Raw genomic sequence first — 23,136 nt, 5'->3', positions numbered from 1 at the left:
AACAGGCGGTGGGCGGGCCGCACGCACTGAGGAAGCAGAGAACAAAGGGCTCTTACTCTTCATGTGAAGTCCACAGCGCGCCAAGGGCACCAATATTGGACATTTCTCACTGTGACATTTTGAAAGCCCGGTCTAACCCAGAACAATGGTTGCCCTCTGGGGACTAAGGGCTTCGTGCCCCTAGGCCTTATTCGATGATGGCTGGCATATCCTATGTGCTTGGTGAACTTGACCTTGGGCATCAGCCTCCCATGACGGCTCTACGTCACTCTAGTCTCTTCCCCCACTGAGAATTCCAGTTGCAGATGAATGGATGGATTCATTCTGGGAGCAGGAAAACCACTCCAGGAGTGAATCAGAAGGATCCAGCCCCGGTCCTCTTGCCAGCCATTCAGCCAGGAACTGAGTGTGATTGTGTGCCCAGGCGCCGGTGCTGTTCCCCTCTCAGGGAGAGAGGGTCAGGGTCCACGCAAGAGATGACGTAGAAGCCCTCTAAGGAGGAAGAGAAAGGAACCTCAGCTTTGAGGGACAAAGCCACCCTTTTGGTTGTGACCCTGAATCCAAGGAGGAGGCAAGATGTGTGTGTACTGGTAAATTAATTCTACTGGATAAAATCTCAGCTTTGGCTGGACAGTTACTTGTCAATTTCAATTCTCTCCAGCCTGAAAGGCTTTAGGAAATAGGCTACTAGTTTTTTCAGGAAAAAAAGGTTTTTGTGAGACAGGTGGAAACAATGTATCTCAGATCACCCAGAGAATCCTTTAGCTTCAGTGGTCTCTGCTCTGCTCCTCCCCTGATTTGTGGAAAAAAAGACAGATTCACTCTTAAGAACTGTAAATGCCAGTCTAAGCAATGTAAAGCACCTGTACTGTCTGCTTTTCATTTTAAGGATATTAGGTATGAGAACTCCAAAGATTCAAGATGCAGCAGGTAAGAAGACATCTATCTCACAAAGTAAGGGGACCCTGGTTGACCCTTTAAGGAAGCAATTCCTCTGGGAAGTGGAACTGAAGGATTGCCGCTTTGCCCTTCACTGAGTTATAACAAGATGGGAAAGTCAGCTTTTTAAGCCTCCAGCTCCCTACCGGCCTCCTGAAGCAAAGGTGAAGGGAAAAGGAGCAGCTCCTGCTGGGGCTTGTCAGGGGTTGCCCCGGGCTGTCCTCCGCGTGCTGGGGCAGGTTGTCTTCTATCTGTCAGTCTTCACTAAGAAGCAAGGCAGGTGGGTAGAAATGGCTCACATTTACACTACAGAGCTGTCCTTGAGACTGAATGACGTCAGCAGCTTGTGGCCAGAACTTAGTTCCCACAGATGGCCAAACGTGAGCCTGCACGAGCCTTCCTAGAATATTCTACTATCTTTGCTCATTCATAACTAGCTATCGTCATGCACTTCTGGTAAAGAAACAGACTAGACTCTGAGGAGAGAGTGGCAAAGGTGATCCCTATGCTAACATAACTTGGATTCCAAAAGGATTGATTCATCCCGTACATCTTTGGCGGGGGCGGGGGGGGGGGGCAATTCATTCAGACCAGCACACCTATTGTGTTTATTGTGTTGGTTGGATGCCCTGAGATCTGGAGTTGTGAATGTGTAGGCCCTTGGGCCTGAGGGTAAGGTCCTTCAAGCAAACTGAGTTTTACAAAAGAAATCAGCTATTGAATAATAACAAGTGTTTATCACCAGTCAAGTATCAGACAGCTCCATAGCAACGCACCTGCCAGCCCTTTAGTTGTGACTCTACTCTGAGCCTCCCTCGCTTCTCTTCTCTCGGCCTGATCCTTCCCATAACATTTACACTTACTTATGCTAACTGGGAAAGCAATGAGAGGGTAATGGCCCTGGAAACGATGAAAGCTAGTCTGATCCTGTACCGACAGGGTGGGTGTGTAATTCTGGCATCTTCCAAAAAAGCAGCACGGTTTGTCTCTTGAGGACTAAATGGGGCAAAGGTTACTCTTCTGAAGGCAAAAGGGGTTTTGGTCCATGAGGGGGGCTCAGATTGTCAGAGTGAGGGCCACCGGGCAGCGGTGGAGAGATGCTCACGAGGGGAGAAAGAAGTAGATATTTCTCAACGGATATCTAGAAAAGGAGGGAACAGGACAGTCCCTCCCTTCACGCTGTCGAGAGAAGACGGACCGGACCGGCTCCTTGGAACAAAGTCAGGAAACAAACGCAAGATCCCACGCTAAAGGGATCCCACGCCTCACCTCCCGGTGAGGCCTGCGGAGAGATGAAGCCTGCCAGCAAGCACCGGAGCAAGGCCCCTTGAAAGACCCTAAATCCGGAGCCAGTCGGGCCCTGCTCCGCGGCGAAGGGTCCGCGGGCAGCAGGGACCAAGGCACACAACTCGGACGAACGCAGGGCAAAGCGCTTTGCGGGCCGGGGGCTCCAGCGGTTCCCGCCGCCTGGCCTCACTCACCAACTCATGATCCCGAACCTTGCCCTGCCACCGGGGTCCTCAGCTGCAACTCAGTCCTGGGAGATCGCTTCCGGATTCAACCAGTCTCCAGGAAGTGACGTTAGCCCCGCCCCCTCTGCCGGAAGAGGCGATCTGGAGGACGGGTGGGGGTGGGGGCGCGGCGCGTTAACCCTTCCGCTGCCGCTTGCTTCCGAGGTGTTGCCCTGGCCCGCGACCCTCAAGCGTTGGCTTAGGGGCTCCAAAGGACTCAGGCTGTGGCGGGGGCTAGAGGACCCCTGGGTGCGTTTTGTTCCTTAAACGCTGACTTGGTAAAATTCTCTTCCACAGACGACACGTGTTGCTTAACCGCCGATTGCCCTAGTTCTTCAGTCTGTAAAGAGATTTCTCATCCAGGGAGGGTAGCAGTAACTAATTGGGGGTCGGGGTGGGGGAGGGCGAGAGGAGGACGATGAAGGAGGGGGTGTGATGGATGGAAACTGATATTCACTGTATGGTCTTTTGTATCTTATAAATTTTCTACTGGGTACGTAGTTACCTGTTACGAACAAAGAAATAAATGGATCTTTCTGCTCCTCCAAGATGGCACAGGGCTGTGAATAGAAATAGAATAGGTGCTTTTCAGGTTGGAATGTTCTGTGGATTTATTCAACAGAAGAAGACGAAGAGTAAGCGTTGTTCCCAGTCTTCCACCTGTGCTCCCCACTACAGAACCCAAATGATGTGAATGGTCCCATTCTTTGTACTCATTCATCTAACAAATATTCACTGTGCCAGGCACTGCACTAACTTCAAGAATACAACCATGGGAAAACAGTATAGATCCTGTGTTTACGCTCTCCCAGAGCTACTTACCTGGCAGTTAGGCAGTTACAAGTGTTCACCAGGCTCCTCTCTCCATGGAATTCTCCAAGCAAGGATACTGGAGTGGATAGCCATTCCCTTCTCCAGGGGAATCTTCCTGACCCAGGGATAAAACCTGGGTCTCCCACTTTGCAGGCAGATTCTTTAACATCTGAACCACCAGGGAAGCCCCTGTAGGGAGAGGTAGTCAGGCAACTAAATAATAGTGTATAATGGGAAAGAACAAGGCACTGTGGCAGCCTGTAAGGAGCCCCCCTTGTGAAGGCTTCTGGGAGAAGCCAATGTGTAAGCCACATCCTGATGGCAAATCAGGTTGCCTGGGTGAGACTGAAGGGAGGCTTGGTGAACATGCAGGCAGGGGGAACCTACCCTGACTGAGAAGAGGACTAAGTTTCAGGCAAGCAACTCATTTGCCTTGGGTCTTCTGAAGTCAGATTTCAGGGCCTTAGTTCCTGCTAAGCTACCTGGGGACCTGGGCCAAGTTGATCTCCTTACCCCCTAGAACCTCTCTGCCTTAGAAGAGAGAACAGCAGGCAGTGAAGCTACAGGTTACTGCTGGGGCCCCAAGGGCCTTCCCTCTAGGTATTTTCCTCCTTCATATAGGCTTCATCGTTACTGGGGCTACTTGGAGAGTAGTTAAGCCTGTGAACTAGAACAGCAGTCCCCAATCTTTTTGGCACCAGGGCCTGGTTTTGTGGAAGACAGTTTTTCCATGATGCTGGCTGGGGGTGGGGTGGGGCAGATGGTCCAGTGGTACTGAGAGGGATGGGGAGGCGCACATGAAGCTTTGCTTGCTCCCTGCTGCTCACCTTCTGCTAAGTGGTCCATTAGTGGCCCCCCTAATGGGGGTTGGGTACCCCTGAACTAGAGCAAGGAAATGTATGATTTTTTAAAGATTTAATTTTGTTTAAATTGGAGGATAATTGCTTTATGGCATTGTGTTGTTTTCCGCTGTACATCAACATGAATCGTGCTGAGTGCTAAGTCACTTCAGTGGTGTCTGACTCTCTGTGACCTGATGGACTGTAGCCTGTCAGGTTCCTCTGTCCACAGGATTCTCCAGGCAAGAACTGGAGTGGGTTGCCATTCCCTTCTCCAGAGAGATTCACAATCCAGGGGTCAAACCTGGGTCTCTTATGTCTCCTAAGTTGTGTTGGTTTCTGCCATACATCATTGTGAATCAGCTATAAGTATGCATGTATCTTCTCCCTCTTGAGCCTCTCTCCCACCCACACCCCCCCAGAAATGTTTGATTTATTCTGACCTCCCAGGGTAGGGAGGAGGGCTTGACCAGGGGGGACAGGGGAGCTCATAAGGTCATCCACAGGGAGTAGTCTCTCATTTTTATTTTCTGTTTCCATTCTTGAGGGTATATGACTCAACAGAGGTTTTCCAGTGGAGGGTGGGCCCCCAAGCACATCACACAGATTGGCTCCATCACCATGTTACTCCTCAGGAGACAGGCCAAAGTGAGCAGTGGGGCAGCCTTGAGGAGCAGAGAGGAGGAAGGGAAGTCACCACAGGGCAGTGAGGGCAGAGTGGACAAATGGAGGGACGGTCCTTGCTGCTTCGCCCCGGATGGATGGAGGGCGATGTGCTCACGAGCCTCCTGGAACTTCAGCACCTGTGCATGGCTCCCCCACCTGCTTCCTCATTTCCCCAAACTCTGTCTCCCCTGGTTATTGCCCCACAGTGCTAAAGAACTTCCAAGTATTAGCCTAGCCAACCACCATATCCCAGGGGAAGTCTGTTTCAGGGCTGTGGGATGGAAACCACATCCTGCAGGGCAAGAATGATGAATTCCAGATTAAGAATCTGGAGGAGTCCTGGGCTCTGGTTCTTTGACCCCAAGATGACCTCAGGCAAGTCACAGCTCTTTTCTGGGCCTTGATTCCCTCTTTGAGAAGATGAGTGGATGGATCTCATCACCAAAGTCACTAGTATTTTGAGGTTCCAAGTCAACCGTTGACTCCAGAGGCCCCCAGGAAACAGAAGAGTAGGAGAGGCATATGAGATGGGGCTTGAGCAGGGAGAGGCAAGCCCAGAGAAGTGAGCAGGTTTGAGGAATCATCGATGTCTGGAGATGAAGCCAAACACGTACCTTCTGGAATGAAAGGATTCAGCCTGAGGCCCCCCTGGGGCTGTACTGCTTACCTTTGACCCCAAAACTTTCATGTAGCCTGCACGACCTTTACTGGGAAGAGTGCTGGCCTCCCAGGAGTCTGTAAGGAGAGTGTCTGCTCTGAGCAGAGCTCCATCTCCCTACTGTGGCTCACTGGCTCAGCTTGAGGCGTGCTGGGCTGAGGGTGGATGCTGGGCTCTGGCAGGCGTCCTGCTATCCCATGAACCCACGAGCTTCCCTCCATGAGCATGGCATCCATGTGGCATTGATCCACCGGGAACTGAGCACAAGGAAGGACAAACACCTCCCACTGTTGGGGGAAACTCAGCTGTCGGGGCTCCAGACCCAGGGCTGGGAGCTTGTCTTGCTCTTCTATAACCAGCCCACTCCAGTATTCTTGCCTGGAGAATCCCATGGACAGAGGAGCCTGGCAGGCTACAGTCCATAAGTTCCCACAGAGTTGGACACAACAAAAGTGACTTAGCACACATGCATACAACCAGCATGATACAGGTTGACCCTCGCCCTTCATGGTGGGGGATGGACTAGAATATGAGCAAATTCAGTTTCTAAGTGGAAGCAGAGAGTGGAGGAGTTTTGGATAGAGGTTATCAATAGATGCTCCTGGTTTCAAGCCAGGTGACTACTGCATTCTCCCCAGAAGCCTGAGCCAGAAGTTAAATGAGTGTTCAGGTGGCAGGGACAAAGCTATTTATCAGAAGGAAAGCAGCTTAAGGGGTTTCCTGGGTGGCTCAGTGGTAAAGAATCCACTTGCAAATGCAGGGGACGCAGGTTCGATCTCTGGGTCTGGAAGATTCTCCTGGAGGAGGAAATGGCAACCCATTCCAGTATTCTTGCCTGGAAAATCCCACGGACAGAGGAGGCTGGTGGGCTACAGTCCATGGAGTCACAAAGTGTTGGTTGCGAATGAGCATGAGCACAACCGACACAGCAGCAGAACTAGCTTTGCCACCTGACTTCTCTTTGGAGTTTTTCACGCAGTAATTGGCAAACAGCTGCTCCCTGTTAACCCTCATCTTTGAGTTTGTCACATACACCCTCCCCCAGCTTCCCCACACAGAAGTCTAGGGAGTGCTGGAGTGCTGTGCTGAGGATTCTGGGGAATCTTCCTATTGGTGGGGAAATTCCTCCTATTGGTTGACTAGCAATGTCTGCCATAGATGAGTAAGGGGAATATGATGGTATACATTCCACGTTATTATGTTGTTGTTATTATTTTTATGAGTTAACAGCAATCATGATATGCCAGGCACTATTCTAAGCAGTTCCCATTTAATCTTTTTTTTAAAAAAATATTTACTTAATTTATTTTTGACTGTGCTGAGTCTTTGTTGTTGCTTGGGCTTTTCTCTAGTTCTGGAGAGTGGGGGCTACTCTTCATTGTGAAGCCTGGGCTCTAGGGAACTCGGGCTTCAGCAGCTATGGTTCCTGGGTTCTAGAACACAGACTTGGTAGTTGTGGTGCATGGGCTTAGTTGCTCCAAGACACATGGGATCTTCCCGGATCAGGGATCAAACCTGTGTCTCCTGCATTGGCAGGCAGATTCTTTACCATTGAGCCACCAGGGAAGCACCCCCCTCCCCTTACCCATTTAATCTTCACAACAACCCTACTAGGTAGGTACAGTTATTATTATCCACATGAAGTACAGTCAGTAAGTAGTGAAATGGAGATTCCAACGTGGGCAACCTGACCTGTGGCCGCGTTGGGGTGAAAGGAGGGGAAGCACATGACCAGGCACCTAACAAAAAGATGACATTCAGCCTCAGCCTCAGCCTGGGAGCTTTTATGTGCTTCCTCCACTTTGGGGTGACCAGCAGGTGGCAGCACCTGGCAGGGTGAGGGGAAAGGGCAGATCCCAACTTGGCATGGGAGACCTTTAGGGATGAGACAGCCCAGATATGGAGGAAAGTAAGAACAAGTGAGGGCGTGGAGGAAGTCTCGCAAAGGGTCCAGAGCAGGAGAGACTGAGCCTCAGGCCCACACTGGAGCTGCTACGGCCAATGCTTTAGTTCCATCTGCAGCATGAGTCTCTCAGCTTGCATTTCATGGTGCCTGCTGTGGGCTTTTTTTTTTTTTTTTTTTCTCCTCCACTCTGGGAGAATGACTAACTTTAAGGACTAAAAAAAAAGTGTTTTGATTACACTGCCTTTTTACCAACTGGGAGCATTAGTCACCGTGGATTGCTGCAGATAACGGGGAAGGCAAGCAGCATCCCCCTCCTCCCCCTCCTGCTCCCTGATTAGCTCACAGAAGCCAGGGAGGAGATGCAAGTTAGAGAGAGCGAGAGAGAGCGCACCAGGAGGGAAAACAGTCCCCTGGGACCACACACACCCCAGGCATCAGTCCAAGGGGTGCTAGGTCAAGCCTGGGCAGCCCCCAGTGGCGTACCCCACAGTAGCAGGAGCCCACTGGAAAGAGAACTGGTGGGAGGGGCACTGAGCCCATGGTTCCCTCAGTCCATGTTGGCTTTGGGTGACCTGTTCCTCCGGATGGGTCCACCAAGATCAAGTCAGAATAAGTCCCTCAAGATGCAGCTCCCAGGATGGAGCATTGGCTGTCAAGGATGAGGGACAGCATGGTGGAGTTGTGATGGCTGTGATGTGGGGCTGGTACCCAGGCTGTGGTGGGGCTAAGGACTGCCTTGGTCTGGGGTCCTCAGGGCTCAGACTGGGCTTGCAAAGTTCCTGCTGGTGGTGATGGTACCCACTTTCCAAGCCCCACTCTTCAGCATGCTCCCTTCCTCTCCATCCCCAAGGGGGAGGTATCTAGTACTTTGGCCTCACCCTTCTACCCAAGTGGCCTTCTTGGCACCTGCTGTGGTACTGGTGGAGCAGGAAAGCTAAGGCATTCTCCCAGTCTGGCCTGTTTGCCAGGGTGCCAGAGATGGGAGCTCTGTGCCTGGTTGGAGACGGGAAGTAGCGAGGGATGGCGCTCTGCTGCGTCAGGGACAGGCTGGCCCTGCAAATCCTGTTCTCTGGGCCCAGCACTGCAGCCTGTTCCCCCCACGGTGTTGCGCCACCTGGGGAAGAAGTCAGTTCTCTGAGTGGCCCTAGTAGGCCGCTCATGGATGTCTCTGTGAAGAATTCCAAGAATCAGGACGAATTAGCACTGGACTCTAACAGCAAAGAAAAAAGCAACAGATTTACTTCTCCATCTCCCAGGATCAAGGCACTTCATCTTGATTTTGCTGATTCTCTTTTAAAACAAAACATTTATGAATAAACAACCAGGTCCTACTATATAGCACAGGTGGCTATATTCAATATCTTGTGATAAACCATAATGGAAAAAAGTATTAAAAAAAAAAGAATATATATATGTGTATAAGTGTTAGTCGCTCCGACTCCTTGTGACCCTATGGACCACAGCCCACCAGGCTCCTCTGTCCATGAGATTTTCCAGGCAAGGATACTGGAGTGGGTTGCCATTTCCTTCTCCAGGGGATCTTCCCAACCCAGGGATCGAACCTGGGTCTCCTGCATTGCAGGCAGACTCTACCAACTGAGCTACAAGGGAAGCCCATATATGTGTATATCTGAGTCACTTTGCTGTGTGGCAGAGATCGGCACAACATGGTAAATCAGCTATGCTCCAATAAAAAATTCAGCAAAAAAAATCCACAGGTGTCCTGTGTTCATCGATCTCAAGAAGCATATATATGCTATATCATATATCATATATATGCTATATCATATATCATATACATCATATATATGCTATGTATATATGTGCCACCTTAGAGCAAATGGGACTAAAAGAGGAAGAAGGCCAGGTTTTCTCACTCTCAGCCCCAGAGCCATCGCTGCAGTTGGGGATGCTTGGGTGCTGGGGTCACTGTGTGGTTTGTCCCATCAGCCCTGGCCTGTCTCTTGAGGCTTTGCTCTTCTCAGTGTCTTACCACTGGCCTCTAAGTGCTGCCCAGCCCCATTCTCTGCCCTCTGAAGTTCGCCATAATAATAACTACCACTGGCATTTATTGATACTGGGTTAAGCATTTGGCATGCATTAGACAGCGTCTCTTTCACAGTAACCTGATAAGGCAGCTCCTCTGATTATCTCCTTTTCATCAACGAGGAAACCGAGGCTGAACCTATTCCCCAAGGTCAAAGTGTCGGTCAAATGAGAACAACAGGTTGTTTGAGTCCCGGTTGTGGAAAAGTAGCAGGAGGGCAGGGAGCCGGCATTTATGGGGGACTCAGTCTCACATGTCTCCTTAGGCTCTGCCGTGAAGGAGGACAATGAGGCTTGAAGGGCTTGATCACAGGAAAGTCTTGCTGAAGGTCACACGGAAGTCCTAGCTGCAAAGCATGTTCTCCAGCCATGCATTGTCCAGGGGTCAGCTTACAGCCTGGGGAGGGGTGCTCACTGGGGGCAGTATGTTAGGGGGGATATTCTTGGAGTTGATTGTGGGTGATGGAGTGGCCTCTGCACTTTTGCCCCCTGGCTGGGATGGCTACCCGTTCCCAGCTGAAGCCACAGGGCATCCCAGCAGGGCACAGCCCCCAGGAAAGCATGGCTTTCCTGGGAAATCCTTGCAGGTCCTGTGGGTGGTGAGGAGCAGATCTGGAGAGTGGGGTGGGGAGGACTGCCCCAGTCTGACCTCGCTCCAGGCCTGGCTGCCCAGTGTCCACCCCCTGCTGCTGTGGCCGAGACAGCCCCCAGACACCGGCAGAGCAGGTGGCAATTATCCTGGGGCACTGATTACACCACAGGGCTGGTCAGAGCCCCAAATAGCCCAGCAGGGCAGCCTGGCATAGGGAGTGGGAGGAGAGGGGTCCCACTGGGGGTGAAGGGGCAGGACCGAGAGGGTGCATGGGGTGGATGTGTTTGGAAGGACTTGGGGAGTGGAGGAGGAGTCCACCACATCAAGGCTTCTGCCTTTCAGGCAGGCAAGGGCTCTCAAAGGAAGGAATGAGTCCCCATTGCTGCAGGGCGACCCAGAGGGATTAGATGGGGCAGACACCATTACTCCAGGATAAATCTGGTCATGCTGAGAAGGTGGTACCCAGCATGAGCAGGGATGTCAAGGCGGGCGCATAGCTGTAGAGGAAGAACCAGTGATGCCCCTGAGTCCTGGCCAGTGGTACCTTTGGACTGATCAGGAAAGCGTCCCCAAAGAAGGCACGTGGGGAGGGAAGGGAGACTAATTGAGTATGAGGAGGGGATTGGGGGCACACCTCCCCCAAGCCCTGCAGAGCTAGGACAAAGTCTGTGTACAATACAGGTCTTAGACCCTCCTGCGGCCACCCCTTGCCTTACGTGGAACTGCAACTTCCTGGGCCCCACGGACCCTCCCTCAGGGTGGTCTTCAACCAGAAGTAAAGGCAGGTGGATGCGGGAATGGGGGGCTGGAGTCTGGGAGCTGGACCAGAACCTTTGGGTTGGGGCATCCTCCAAGACGAGGCTCTTCAACCCCTCTGTGTCTAACTGCCCTCCTTCTACCAAAGCCACAGCCTCTGGACTTCTCTGAGGTGTCACAGAAGACTTCAGACCTTTGGGGCCAGCATCTCTTCACAGCAAGGGCTGAGGGATAGGGGAGGGGGGCAAACCCAGTTTCTTAAGCAAGCCATGGGAAAGTCAGGGGCTGGACCCTGAGGGCGCTGTGATGCAGTGAGTGGCAGGGTTCCTCCGGGGCCTCTCTGATCTGCCTCCCACAACCCTGGACACGGCATCTTTAGAGGCTTGGTTGGTGCAACTGTATGAGTGCCCAGAATGATTGAATTGGAGGAGGTATATTGCATGAAAATGAAATAGAAAAAGAGAAATATATTCCCCAGCATGGACCCCATTTTCCTTCTTGTGTAAATATAGATGCCTTTGTGTTGATCCCTCTGCCCCGCTACTACTTTGAGAGTCCAAAACCACAGCAGCCTCCAATCTGGTCAGCCGGGCTTGTGGGGGTGAACAAGTGGGGGTTGAGTTCTTGGCCCCTCCCCCGCACCCAAGAGCTACAGCAGAGGACAGAATTCTTCCAGATATTTGCCACTTTGGGGTCAAGGCCTCAAGGTTGGGCAGAAAACTGGTTTCCTGAAGCCCCTGACAGTTTTTTTGGCGGGGGGAGGTGGGGTGTGGTGGTCCCCTGGACCCACCACGCCCAGCCTCGGGGCTCCTTCACTCCAACCTGTGGGACCCAGCACCTGCCCGAAAGCCACCTGTGAGCGCACCAGACCCGGGTCAGAGAAGGAGGTTGTCAGTGGCTCCAAACCACCTCTCTCAGGAACTCTGCTGCTAATCCAAATAAGATAGGGAAAAGGCAGTGGGAGGAAATGATAGTTTCATGGTTATTTTCAGAAAGGAAACAAAAAAAAAAAAATGCAAACAGGAGCACACCCTGCATTTTGGTACAAAATCTAGGAGTCTTGGGGAAAAGAACCTAGAGTTCTTCCTTCTTGTCCTTTCACCAGATGCTGGGGAGGGGCTTCCCCAGGCTGGTGGAGACCTCGAGTTGCTTTTTCTCAGGGGGAAAGGAAGTTGAGGGGCCTGCAAGGACCCCCTCTGATGAAGGCAGGCCGAGAGAAGCTGAGGTGTCTCTGTCTTGGGGGCAGACAGGGGCCCACCCTTTTGAGGGTGGAGTTGGAGGGGATGCGGTGGAGGAGCGAGCAGAGAACTGGGAAATTCTGGAGCTGAAGCTTGTAGAGTGCAGTGGCGTGTGTAGGATTGGTGGGTTGGGAGGGCGTGTTCTTGGAGCACACAGCAGAGAGAGAAATCGAGAAGAGGGAGGGAGGGCAGGAGAGACTGCTTGCGGGACAATGGAGTGGGACAACTGTGAGCAAGTGTGCAGAGCAAGTGTACAAAGATGAGAGCCGTGCCCCCACGGCTGCACACGGACGAGACTGCCGAGGGCCCCGCCAGATGCCGTGTGAACAGAGAGCAGAATCCTCTTCTTGTTCCCAGAGGGAAACTAGGCCTTGCTTTGTAACCTCTGCGTTTCCCTAGATGAGGTGGGGGCAGTGCAGAGGGAGGTGGTGACCTGAGCCTCTGCGGGGAGGCCGGCGGGTCTGGAGGCCTGTTCCTAGAGATTTTATGGGGTTTGGAGATTCCTATAAGAAAATCATCGGAGACTGGAGGGTAGGGATTGTGGATGGGAGAGAACTAGTCCCCAGAGCAAGGGGCAAAGTGAGCTAAGAAACCCAAATGGATGCAGAAGAGGTGTTGTTCTCAGTGTAGGGGTAAGAAAGAGCTGAGAAGGAGCAGACCTAAGAGAACCAAAGAGGACCTTGGGAAATGGGCTGGCCAGTGTCCTGCCTGAGGCAGGCGAGGTATCATTATCCTCATTTCAGAGATGTGTCATCTGAGGCTCAGAGAGTTGAGTTAGTTGCTGTGTCCAAGTTGCCCTGAATACTTGGAGGAGGTACTGCCAGGGGAGATGGGCAGGAAGAATACTCAGATAAGATACTGGGCAGTTCAGTGGGTGATGAGGGCAGTTCATGGGGCTGACCTAGGAAGGCCCACCAGGTACTGTGCCAGGGAGGACAAAGTTAGGCTGAATCTCAGGGAAATCCTTGTCCTGGGAGGACTCTTCTCCTTTCATGGAAAGGATGTGTCTTCCCTCCCAGCCTGCTAAACCAGACCAAGCCCTGGAACCTGGGAGGGTTGGGGAGGAGATGGAGGTAATGACTCAACCCATCCGACACAGGCTTGACCCAGGGGTGGTTGGGAAACCCAGCAGACGCTCCAGTGGGGTGAAGGGTTGGAATAAATAGGTGATGTTGGAGATAAGGGAGAGAGGGTGTGCCGGCCCAACCCGGCCGGGAGGGGCTGCTGGCAGCCTGCTGAGGAGGGTGGGGAGGAGAACACTTGGATTTTGGGGTTCAGAAGAAGGAATGAGGTTCCAGAACCTCCTGGGAGGCCTTTCCTGGGACAAGGTCCTGGCGGCAGAGGCTCAGGGGGTGGCTTTGGGGCTAAAAATCCAGCCATGGAGGACTCCCAGCAGTGCGAGTCTTCAGGATGGAGACCCACAGGCAGAGCTCTTAAGCCCTCCTGCTCCCTTATCAGGGCAGTGGCTCCCTCCGAAACCGGCCACCCTCTGGGGCCTTCTAGTCCACAGGTGGGAGGCTGATCCATTCACGCATCTCAGGCCTCTCTGAGAGCATTTAGACTGACTGGGACCCCAAACCAGGGGATCTCACCCCATACCAGTTTCTATACACTTTGCAGGCAAATGAGGGGGACAAAGGGTTTCCTAGGTGGCACCAGTGGTAAAGAACCCGCCTGCCAATGCAGGAGAAGCAGGAGACACGGACTCGATCCCTTGTGGGGAAAATCCCCTGGTGGAGGGCATGGCAACCCATTCCAGTATTCTTGCCTGGAGAATCCCATGGACAGAGGAACCTGGTGGGCAACAGCCCTTAGGATCACACAAAGTTGGACATGACTGAAACGACTTAGCAAGCCCACAGGGGGAAAAGGGTTAAGAAACACATTCCCCAAACAATCACAGCTCCAGAACATTCCCCCAGCACAGACTCAGGCCAGAAGGAACTATAGTCAGGGAACAGAGGCCCCAGGGAGCCAGAACAGGGCTGGAGAGAGGCCGGAGCTTTTGAGCAGAAGGAAGCAGGATCATTAAGCTAGGGCCCAGGAGGACAAGAGCAGTGGCCTCTCCCTCAACCTGCCGTGGCCCAGCCCTGGCTCAGCTACCCCTGCTGAGATGGAGGGCTGGGTCTTGTGTGGACCCATAAGACCCAGCCTGCTGTTCCCAGAACATCACAGCTGGAGGTAATGTGTAGATCCACTACCAGCACCACTCACTTTCCTGATCGGACTGTAAGACCCAGAGGGGGACTGTGACTTTGCAGACATCATACAGTTTTGTCCTAATCTCAGAGTCAATACCAGTTACCAGATCTCCTCACTTCTGATGCAGTGAGGCCCAGAGGTGAACAATGGTTTGATGATACAGATTCTCAATGGATGTAGATTTCAGCACCCCACAACCCAGAAGGTACAGTTTCTAACTGTGAAGCAGGGACCATACCTGAGCTTGTCAACTGGACCCTGTATGTTTTTTTCACATGATCTAGTAGGAAGAATTCAGACCTAGCTCCTAGATCTCTTGGGAACATCTGCCCAGAATATTCACCTGTAGAAGAAGAAGAGCATCCCCCAGCAGTCTTCTTCAAGCTTTTGGGACAGAAGAGCTCCTTTTCACAATTTTACAATGCAGCAGATCCGCTCAACAGCCTGGTGGAGAGTAGGGGCATTAACCCCATTGTACAGATGGGGAAACAGAGACTCAGCCAAGTTATGAGGTTGACATATGGTCTAACACAGAAAGGCAGTGCTGGGGCTGAAGCTATGCCTTTGGTCCTTTTTAAAAATTCTTACCAATATTTAAATTTTATTTTTCTATTTGTTCTCTTGACATGTGTCTTTTTCTATAAGAATAGTAAATTATCAGTGCTTATAATACTCTAAAATATCTGAAAGTTCAAGTTGTTAATAAATAATTTTTCCTTCAAAATTTTTTGGCATTTTTTTTTTCTTTATTGGAGTGCCTTTGGTCTTTTGGCTGAGAGATCTGAGCTCTTCCAGCAGCAGCAAAGGAGAAGCAGGTGGGCGGACTGATGGGGGGAAGGCAGAGGTCTGTCCATGCTTGGAATTGTGGAAGTGTGTTAGTCGCTCAGTAGTGTCCAAATCTTTTGCTACCCCATGAACTGTAGCCTGCCAGGCTCCTCTATCCATGGGATTCTCCAGTCAAGAATATTGGAGTGGGTTGCCATGCCTTCTTCCAGGGGATCTTACCAACCCAGGGATTGAACCTGAGTCTCCCACATTGCAGGCACATTCTTTACCATCTACACCACCAGAGAAGCCCCTGGAATTGTAGAAGAAGAACTCTGAGCATCAGAAGAAAGAGGGCATGGGGTGGCCTTGACTCCCAGCTGACCATCTCAGGCCCTGGGCTGAGAAACAGCTGAGGAGGAGAGCAGAAAGGATGCTCTGCATGGACCAAGAAGAATCTGAAGATGGAGTCCCCATCCTAACCCCTCCCCAAGCCCCAGAAAATTCTGCCCTGTAGGAAGAAGCAACCAGAATGTAACACAGGGAAGTGTCATCTGGGTTGGACAACCTCCACCAAGCCAGCTGGGCCCGCTCCAGATATGCCAAGCTGCTGTGTTGTTTTCTGGGGCCGTGGGCCACCAGGATGTTCTCTTTCTCCTTCGAGAAAAGGACAAGAGAGTGAGCAGGCCTATAGGCCACCAGGTGAACATCCCAGGTAGATCCACTCCACCTAGAGCCCAGTGGGATAATTCACAAGAGAATTTAGCACACTTGACAGGTAGTTAAGTTCCTGGTGACGTTGGGGCTTCATTATTATTGTGGGGTCTGGAGAGGATGCTCTAAGTTCCCCCAGAAAGCTTCCCTCATCCCACCCCCCCCTCTCCCACCTCCCCCGGGCCTCTGATTTAGATGCCTTCCTATCAGGCTTTACCATCACATGACATGTGTGCTAAGACGCTTCAGTCATGTCTGACTCTGCGAGCCTATAGACTAGCCCACCAGGCTCCTCTGTCCATTGGATTTTCTAGGCAAGAATGCTGGAGTGGGTTGCCATGCCCTCCTCCAGGGGATTGAGCCCATGTCTTTTATGTCTTCTGTACTGGCAGGCAGGTTCTTTACCACGAGTGCCACCTGGAAAGCACACGTGAAAAAAGGCCCAATTTACGGAAATGCTCTGTTTACACGGCTGCCTTTCCCTTGATAGAATGGAAGATCCTCAAGGGCAGAAACTTTGTCCTGTGCTTGTTTGTCTTTGCACTGTGCTGCTGCCCCTCCCCTCCGATGGGCAGCACCGGATCTGCTTTGATACGGTTTCACTAAATTAATGGATAAATTAATTAGATGCAAAGAAGCTCTGGATGATGCCAAGTTGCCACAGAAAGACGGAGATTGATGGGAGCTTTTGGAAAGACATGAAGTGGAAGACCCAAAAAAAGGCAAGGGAAGACATTTTTTCTTCTCCAGAATGAAACTGCTCAGATGAGTGTATAGAAATGATGCTCCAAGATTTGCAAAAATCCAGGGAAATGGAGCTTGTAGCCAGGAAGACTGCACATGAAGTGATTTCAGGAATGTTCCATCTTACAAGATGAGGGCTGAGAAGGGATGAGAATATGACCCTCTTGGAGAAAAGCGGCCATCCACCAGCTCTTTGCCAAGGCAGGAAACATGGCCAATCCAGCCACAGATGAAGGAGGCGGCTGCCTTTGCAGCAGTTCCTCAGAGATGAGGCCAAGGGAAATTCCCATTCTGAGGCTGGACAGCAGGAAGAGTTATCCATCTTATTAGGGACTTGGCATCCAGGCAAAGGGCAACAGGAGGAGAAAGGGTTTTCAGGCTGTGGTTCTCAAAGGAGGCAGCTCTGTCTCTCCTTGGACAATCTGGAGTCTAGGAATCATCAGTGGCCTCTGAGAGGATATGGAAGAAGGGTAAGGAAGACTGCAGTAAGGGGGTGAGCAGGCCAAGCAGAGGAAGGGGGTTGAAGGGTGAAAGGAGAGGTAGCATGGGGAGAGAGAGGGGGCCCCACGCACAGGCCAGTGTTCTCCCCAGAGGCTCGGTGGGGACCAGGCTCTCTCTGACCATCAGTCTTCAGAACGGGTTTGCTTTCTCTGTGATCTGGTCCCCACACTACCTCTCTGACTTCTTCCTATGGCTGACTCCTTCCCTGGCTTCCTTCCAGTCACTCTGGCTCCATGTGATTCCTTTAATACTCCAAGAATACCATCATCAGGACATTTACATTTGCCATCCCGTCTGCCCGGAGAGCTGTGTGGCCAGCTCCATCATTTCCTGCATCTGTGCACAAAGGCCCCTTCCCTGTTTGGTTGTCCTGGACCACCCTATAGTATACTTTTAAAAATATATTTATTCATTTTTGGCTATGTCAAGTCTTAGTTGCAGCTTGAGGAATCTTTCATTGTAGCATGCAGTCTCTCTAGTTGTGGAGCGAGGGCTCAGTAAGCCCCATGTGGCATGTGGGGTCTTAGTTCCCCAACCAGGGATCTCCCGCATTGAAAGGCAGATTCTTTACTACTGGACCACCAGGGAAGTCCCGCACCCTAAATAGTATTGTAATCAGCTCCCCAACATTTGTCCTTCTTACTCTTATCTGTGACACATATCACAATCTGACGCAACATGTTTGTGTCAAAAACTTGTTTGTTTGTTTTTTACCTGCTTCTTCCCTGGAGAAGAGAATCTTTGAGAATAGAGGGACTTTTTCTTTCGTTCACAGCTATATCCTTCCACAAGTATTTATTAAATAAATGAAACAATTAGCACCCTTTTATGGGACCATCTGCTGAGAGTCTGGATCTGAAATTCTGACTCTGCCTCTGGATATATATGACCTTGGACAAATCATGACCTCCTCCACACTTCAAAAGGAGTGTGTTAGACTAAATAGCCTCTCAAAGTCCCTTTGTTGTTTTGTTGTTTAGTCGATAAGTCATGTCCAACCCCATGGACAGTAGCCCGCCATGTTCCTCTGTCCATGGGATTTCTCAGGTGAGAATCATGGAGCAGGTTGCCATTTCTTTCTCCAAAGTTGCTTATGACTCTACAAACCTAGGGGAACCCGCCCAAGGGGGTGGGGTGAGATAAAGGCCCTGGCAACCCTGATTCTCTCAAGAACATCACTGTCATTAAAGCCCTGGATGTCACGTCTGTTCCCAAACTAGGGTGGGGCAGGGGCAGCACCAACAGCCCCAGGGCTGGAAGCTGAGAACTGGCCAGAAGGCTGAGGTCAAGGACTGACGACTAGGAACAAGTCTCAGATCCAGGCTGAGGGACAGTCGGGGAAGAGCTGGGGCTGCTGCGTTTTATTTAAATCCCTGATAAGGATCAGGAAGCAGGCAACAACCTGATGACACATTAATTAACTTTGCAGATGATACTGGATCAGGAAGGTGTTACATCCACCCATCTAAGTGAGAGAGACAAAAGGACCAGGGAAGGGGTCAGGAACCAGGGCAGGAAATGGCAACAATGAGCAGCAACTGCAGCCAAGAGGGGACAGGACTCGTGTCCTCTGGGTGGATTGGGGGGTGGGGTGGAGAGGACCCATTTTCAGAATACAGATGTCCAGTGGATGGCTGGGGTCGGGAGTGGCTCCGAGGACTGCACGTTCCTCTGACTGTGTTTGGATCCATGTACCGATCCCTGGTGGAGCCAGATGCCTCTTTCTCGCATCTGGATTTGGAGGATGGGGAAAGAGGGCGGGGCAAGGAGCAAGCAAGATAAGTAGCATTTATGTTGCACCCACACTGAGTCAGGCATCATACACATCACCTCACTTGAACCCCACAACAGTAATGATCAGACAGGAGGAAAGCGATGTCCAGAGAGACCAAGAAACGTGTTGACAGTCACAATGCAAGAAAGTGGCAGAGCTGGGTTCAGATCAAGGATGGATGAGGACTCCAAAACAAGTTAAGGGCCCCAAGGGCACAGCTGGAGTAGCTGCTGGGTTATCAAACTGCCTCTCAATTTTCAGGACGGAGATCTGAGTAACAAGTGCCCCCAAGTAAGCTTTCCTTAGCACCTGAGGGTCATACAGGAGCAGGAAAATTTTCTTTCCTGCTCAGAGGGCCTGACCTTCCGAAGCAGTAGGGAAAAGGGAACAAGGAAGAATGGAAGACTTTTAGGTGCCTGGACCACCTGGATGGGCAAGGTGCTCAGGAGTAAAAGCGCCAGAGCTCTTGCAGCCTGTTGTTGAGAAGAAGCCAACATTCCTGGAGGCCCAGTTCTGTTCTTGTCACTAATCTCTCTCCCTTTCGTGGAGACAGGGACCTGATGACTTCTGGGTAAGTGGTCAACCCCTGAGGTGGACCAGAACGCAGGTCTGCAGGTAAGGGTAACTTCCTTCATGGAGGACTGGGCTGTCCTCAGCCTCGGCAGTGTCAGACATTTCTTCTCCTGCAGGGAGCTGAGAAATGGAAGCATTCTTGAGCCTCTCACTAGAAACCCAGGGGGTGACCCCAGAGGGTGACCCCAGAGGGGACTCAAGTCTGTTGTTGGCTGGATCAGAAAAGAGCACCGGCTTCTGGCTGGGTGTGATACCACTTGTGAACAGTCCAAGGTGAAGATGACGGCAGGTCCTGGGTAGGCCTCATGGGAGACCACTTGGAGGGCTAGTGATCATGCTCCAAACAAACAAGAGAATATAACTGGAGTAATGATGGCATTAGAGGGCTATAGAGTCTGAAGACACCTAGGAATGGATGAAGGAGGAGATCGTAAGAGCAGGGTGGAGTGCCTGAGATCAAGTAATGACATTCCAAAAGCCCAGAGATTGTGCTTGTCCTTTGTCCAGAGACCTTGAGAGCACAGCAGGATCTCAGTAAGCCACCCCATATTCTGCTGAGTAGCAAGCACCATCTAGAACACTATATTCTCTTACTCTTGTTTGCCACTTTGTGGCCATGATCTGTTTACATTACCTCCTTAGTAAGATTGCTCAGAAACCTTGCTTCTTACCACCTGTATGTTTGTCAGAGAGGAAGACACAGTTTTTTCATGCCCATTAGGGGGCTGAGGAGCACTGTGTCCCTGGTGGCCTGCAGGGGTGGTGGTGGCAGGGAAGACCCCAATTCCAGAGCCCAGATGAAGGATGGGGATTGAGGATCCCATGCAGGAGGTTCAGAGCCTGCTCCCTTCCTGCCTGGGCATGATCCATTAGAGACTCTAGTGCAAATTGGGGAGAGCCCCACGGCACTGCCCCCAACACTGTCCCCACCTCTGTTGTTGCAGGGGATAGTGAAAATGGTCACCGTGGAAAATATTAGAGATGGCTGGCATGGATGGGAACTTTCCAGCAAAAGGAGAAGTGAAATTTCAAGAGCTAGGATGCTGGGAGAAGCTGATGAGGCCACACATGTTCCACGCCTCGTAGATGACAGAGGGGGAGTGACGATGTGCCCTCAGTGCTGTCCCGGGTACTGCTGGGACCAAAGGGCTCCAAGGGTCACTCAGATCTATCCCCTTCTTCTGGGGAGTGCACTCCTCCCCACACAAAGAGCGGGTGTGCTAAAAGGAGCCACTAGGGATAGATTTAGGATTACGACCTATTTTTAAAACCCCATGGCACCTTTTAGAAAGTCATTTTCCCCTAGTTGTTAAGATTTTTGCCAGTATGATTTCTAGTCTTTGGAATACACAGAGGCCTCCTACTTTCCCCAGGTTTATTGTTCCAGGACACAAGGGGAGCCAATGAAGGCCAGGAAAAGGCAGCTCACAACCCCTCACCTACAGCAAGCAAATTCTGGACTAGCAAAAGGGGATCAGGAATGAGTGGCCACATGTTATTGCCTACACTCACCAGAATCCACCTTCCTACTCCTTTTTATACACTTGTGAATAATATAGACACACACACACTCAGTCACTCACTCACCACCACCACCAAATAAAAATATAAGCTATTCCCTGCCCCCGGTTCTCACAAAGTATCGCCTCATTTGTACCCAATCCCAGTTCACTAAGTACAATTTTATAGAGTCATTACTTTCAGTATGCCACTCCAAGGGGTATGTATGTGTGTTGGGGGCATCCTTTCATTCACCCCCCAAACAACTTAGGGGTTTCCACACTCCCGGGCCTCTTCTTGGCAAAGCCTCCATGGATTGCTTCTCATGATAGCCCCATCCAGAACTTTCCTCTCCCCTACCCTCACTTCACCCTTGAGTTTCAGGGTTGAATCTCCTCTCCCCACATTTACAAAACTCAGGCAGGTTGGGTTGGTGATGTGATGCTATCTGGGGCAGCCTTATCTAGCAACAAAGTGTGAATCAGAGATTACACCACAGAGGGCTGGTGCCAGCCAGGCGGGCTGCCATATTGCCAAGTAACCCAGTGGTTGAACCAGGTTGGGTTGAGTAACACGCACCAATGGCAAGCGAGTTTATTAATCAAGCCGCGTAGTACACTGTTGACGAAAGTGTCCCTGTGAACGCCGGGTCTGACTGGAGAAGGCGCAAGTAGGGCTGTGTGCTAACTGTGAAGAAACGCAGTGACCTCTCTTCCACTGATAATGTTCACTTGAAAAACACATGGGACTCTGAAAGGATTCATCCAGTTTAGCAAGGAGATGGACTATATTCTCCATCACTAGGGCTTGTCAGCCATCTTGGATTCCTTGTGTTAAAAAAGGATACCGCCTTACAGCTGTACACAGAGTTGCAGCTTGGAAGTTTCCAAGTTTCATGAGGCCAGAGAACGGAATTCAAGATGGCAGCCAGTGACCTAGAACTGTGTGGGTGAGAACATGAGAGATTGCATACTGCATTCTCTTTCCTGATCTCTCACATCAAAAACATTCTTTTCTAAGCCACAGCCCACCTCCTCCACCCAGGTCTGCTCTCAACCAGAAATACCACCCATATTTTTCACTCTGATGGGCCTGCATGGAGGGCAGGGGGCATGATAGAATGGTTTCCGAGCAGGGACATCACAATGACATTCTGTCACTGGACGGCTGGCCCGGTTGGCACCTCAGGTGGTGAGGCGCTGTTCCCAAGTCACTGACACAGCTCTGTATTGTACATCAAGCTCCTACATGTTGCTGAGGCAGGTAAGATACAAAACGCATGGCTAAGAAACCGGAGTGACTTTTTCAGGGGGCAGGCAGGAGAGGGAGAGACTGATCTGTCCAGACTATTCTGTAACAAGCCTCCCAAGGATAAAGGATTCTATAAACGAGGGGATGCAAGATGGAGCAGGATGGAGATGTGAACACAGGGTGGAAGTGGAGCTTACGTGTCTCTGCGAGAGAAGTGGCGAAAGCTCTGGGGCTGGCAAAGTCAGTTAAGGTAAAGCAAGGTTCCAGAGAAGCAAGCTCAGAGGGTAGGGAAAGCATTACTCCTATGGGAGATAGAAATTGTAAGATGGGAGGGATTACTGTTATAGAAAACATTCCCTGTATTTCTCCAAATTCCGGGGTTCTTTCTCTTCTAAGCATTGGATCCTTGGGTAGATAGACCTTTTCCAGGTCGCTATGAATAGTGGGACCGGGAGAACCCTGTCCAAGTAGGACTGAGTTGTAGAGCTTTTAGATCTGATTTTTCCCAATTATCTGACCACAAGAAGAGCTCTCCCTCTCTCTAGTGATCTTGCCAACCCTGAAGAACCCCTCTTAAATCTCTATCTGCTTTTCAGTAGCTTTAAAAGCTCCAACTAGAGCATGACTGAGTGTGGCTGCAGAGACACTCACCCCCCAACCCTGGGTCCTGCTCTGGTGCCTACTGTAACCACCAGAGAAGTAGATCCTAAACCAGGAGCTCCCCTCCCTTCTACCCTCAGATACCCATTGGAAACCAGAGAAAAAGAGTCCAGCCCAGACTCCCATGAGCTTATCTAATCTGTTCGTCTAATCTCTCTGGCAGTTTGAGGCTCTCAGAAGGGTGGAGGAGAAACCTTAGAACCACAGTGGAATTCTCTGAGAACCACAGTAACCACTCAACATGGACCTGGAAACACCAGAACCCCACACAAAATTCTGACCACCTTCTAGCCACGCCAGACTCCCCCTTTCCACAGTCAAGGGTCTCAGAGAGAGAACCACAAAAACCAGGCAGAAGCACCACCTATCAAACCAACTACCAGCCGAAAACAAAACAAGACAAAAAAAGAAAAGAAAAGAAAAACAGGCCAAACCAAAACTTTATGCCATGAAAACAAGAAACAAAATAAGGAGATTTATAGGCCGGC

General features: G+C 51.0%; 1 protein-coding gene across 1 annotated transcript in view; it reads right to left on the bottom strand.

Annotated features, from left to right (window-relative positions):
- The window catches only part of BIN3 (bridging integrator 3), a 50,128-nt gene extending 47,595 nt beyond the window's left edge, over positions 1-2,533 (bottom strand). The window contains exon 1 of the mRNA XM_043927282.1: positions 2,421-2,533. Within this exon, the coding sequence (XP_043783217.1) occupies positions 2,421-2,428 (8 nt within the window). The 5' untranslated portion in view covers positions 2,429-2,533. The remainder of the gene's footprint in view (positions 1-2,420) is intronic.
- Between the last annotated feature and the right edge of the window lie 20,603 nt (positions 2,534-23,136).

The sequence above is a fragment of the Cervus elaphus genome, chromosome 16, assembly GCF_910594005.1.
Source record: "Cervus elaphus chromosome 16, mCerEla1.1, whole genome shotgun sequence".
Taxonomy (NCBI): domain Eukaryota; kingdom Metazoa; phylum Chordata; class Mammalia; order Artiodactyla; family Cervidae; genus Cervus; species Cervus elaphus.
Note: the sequence above shows the minus strand (reverse complement) of the source record. Positions and strands in the feature narration are given on the sequence as shown.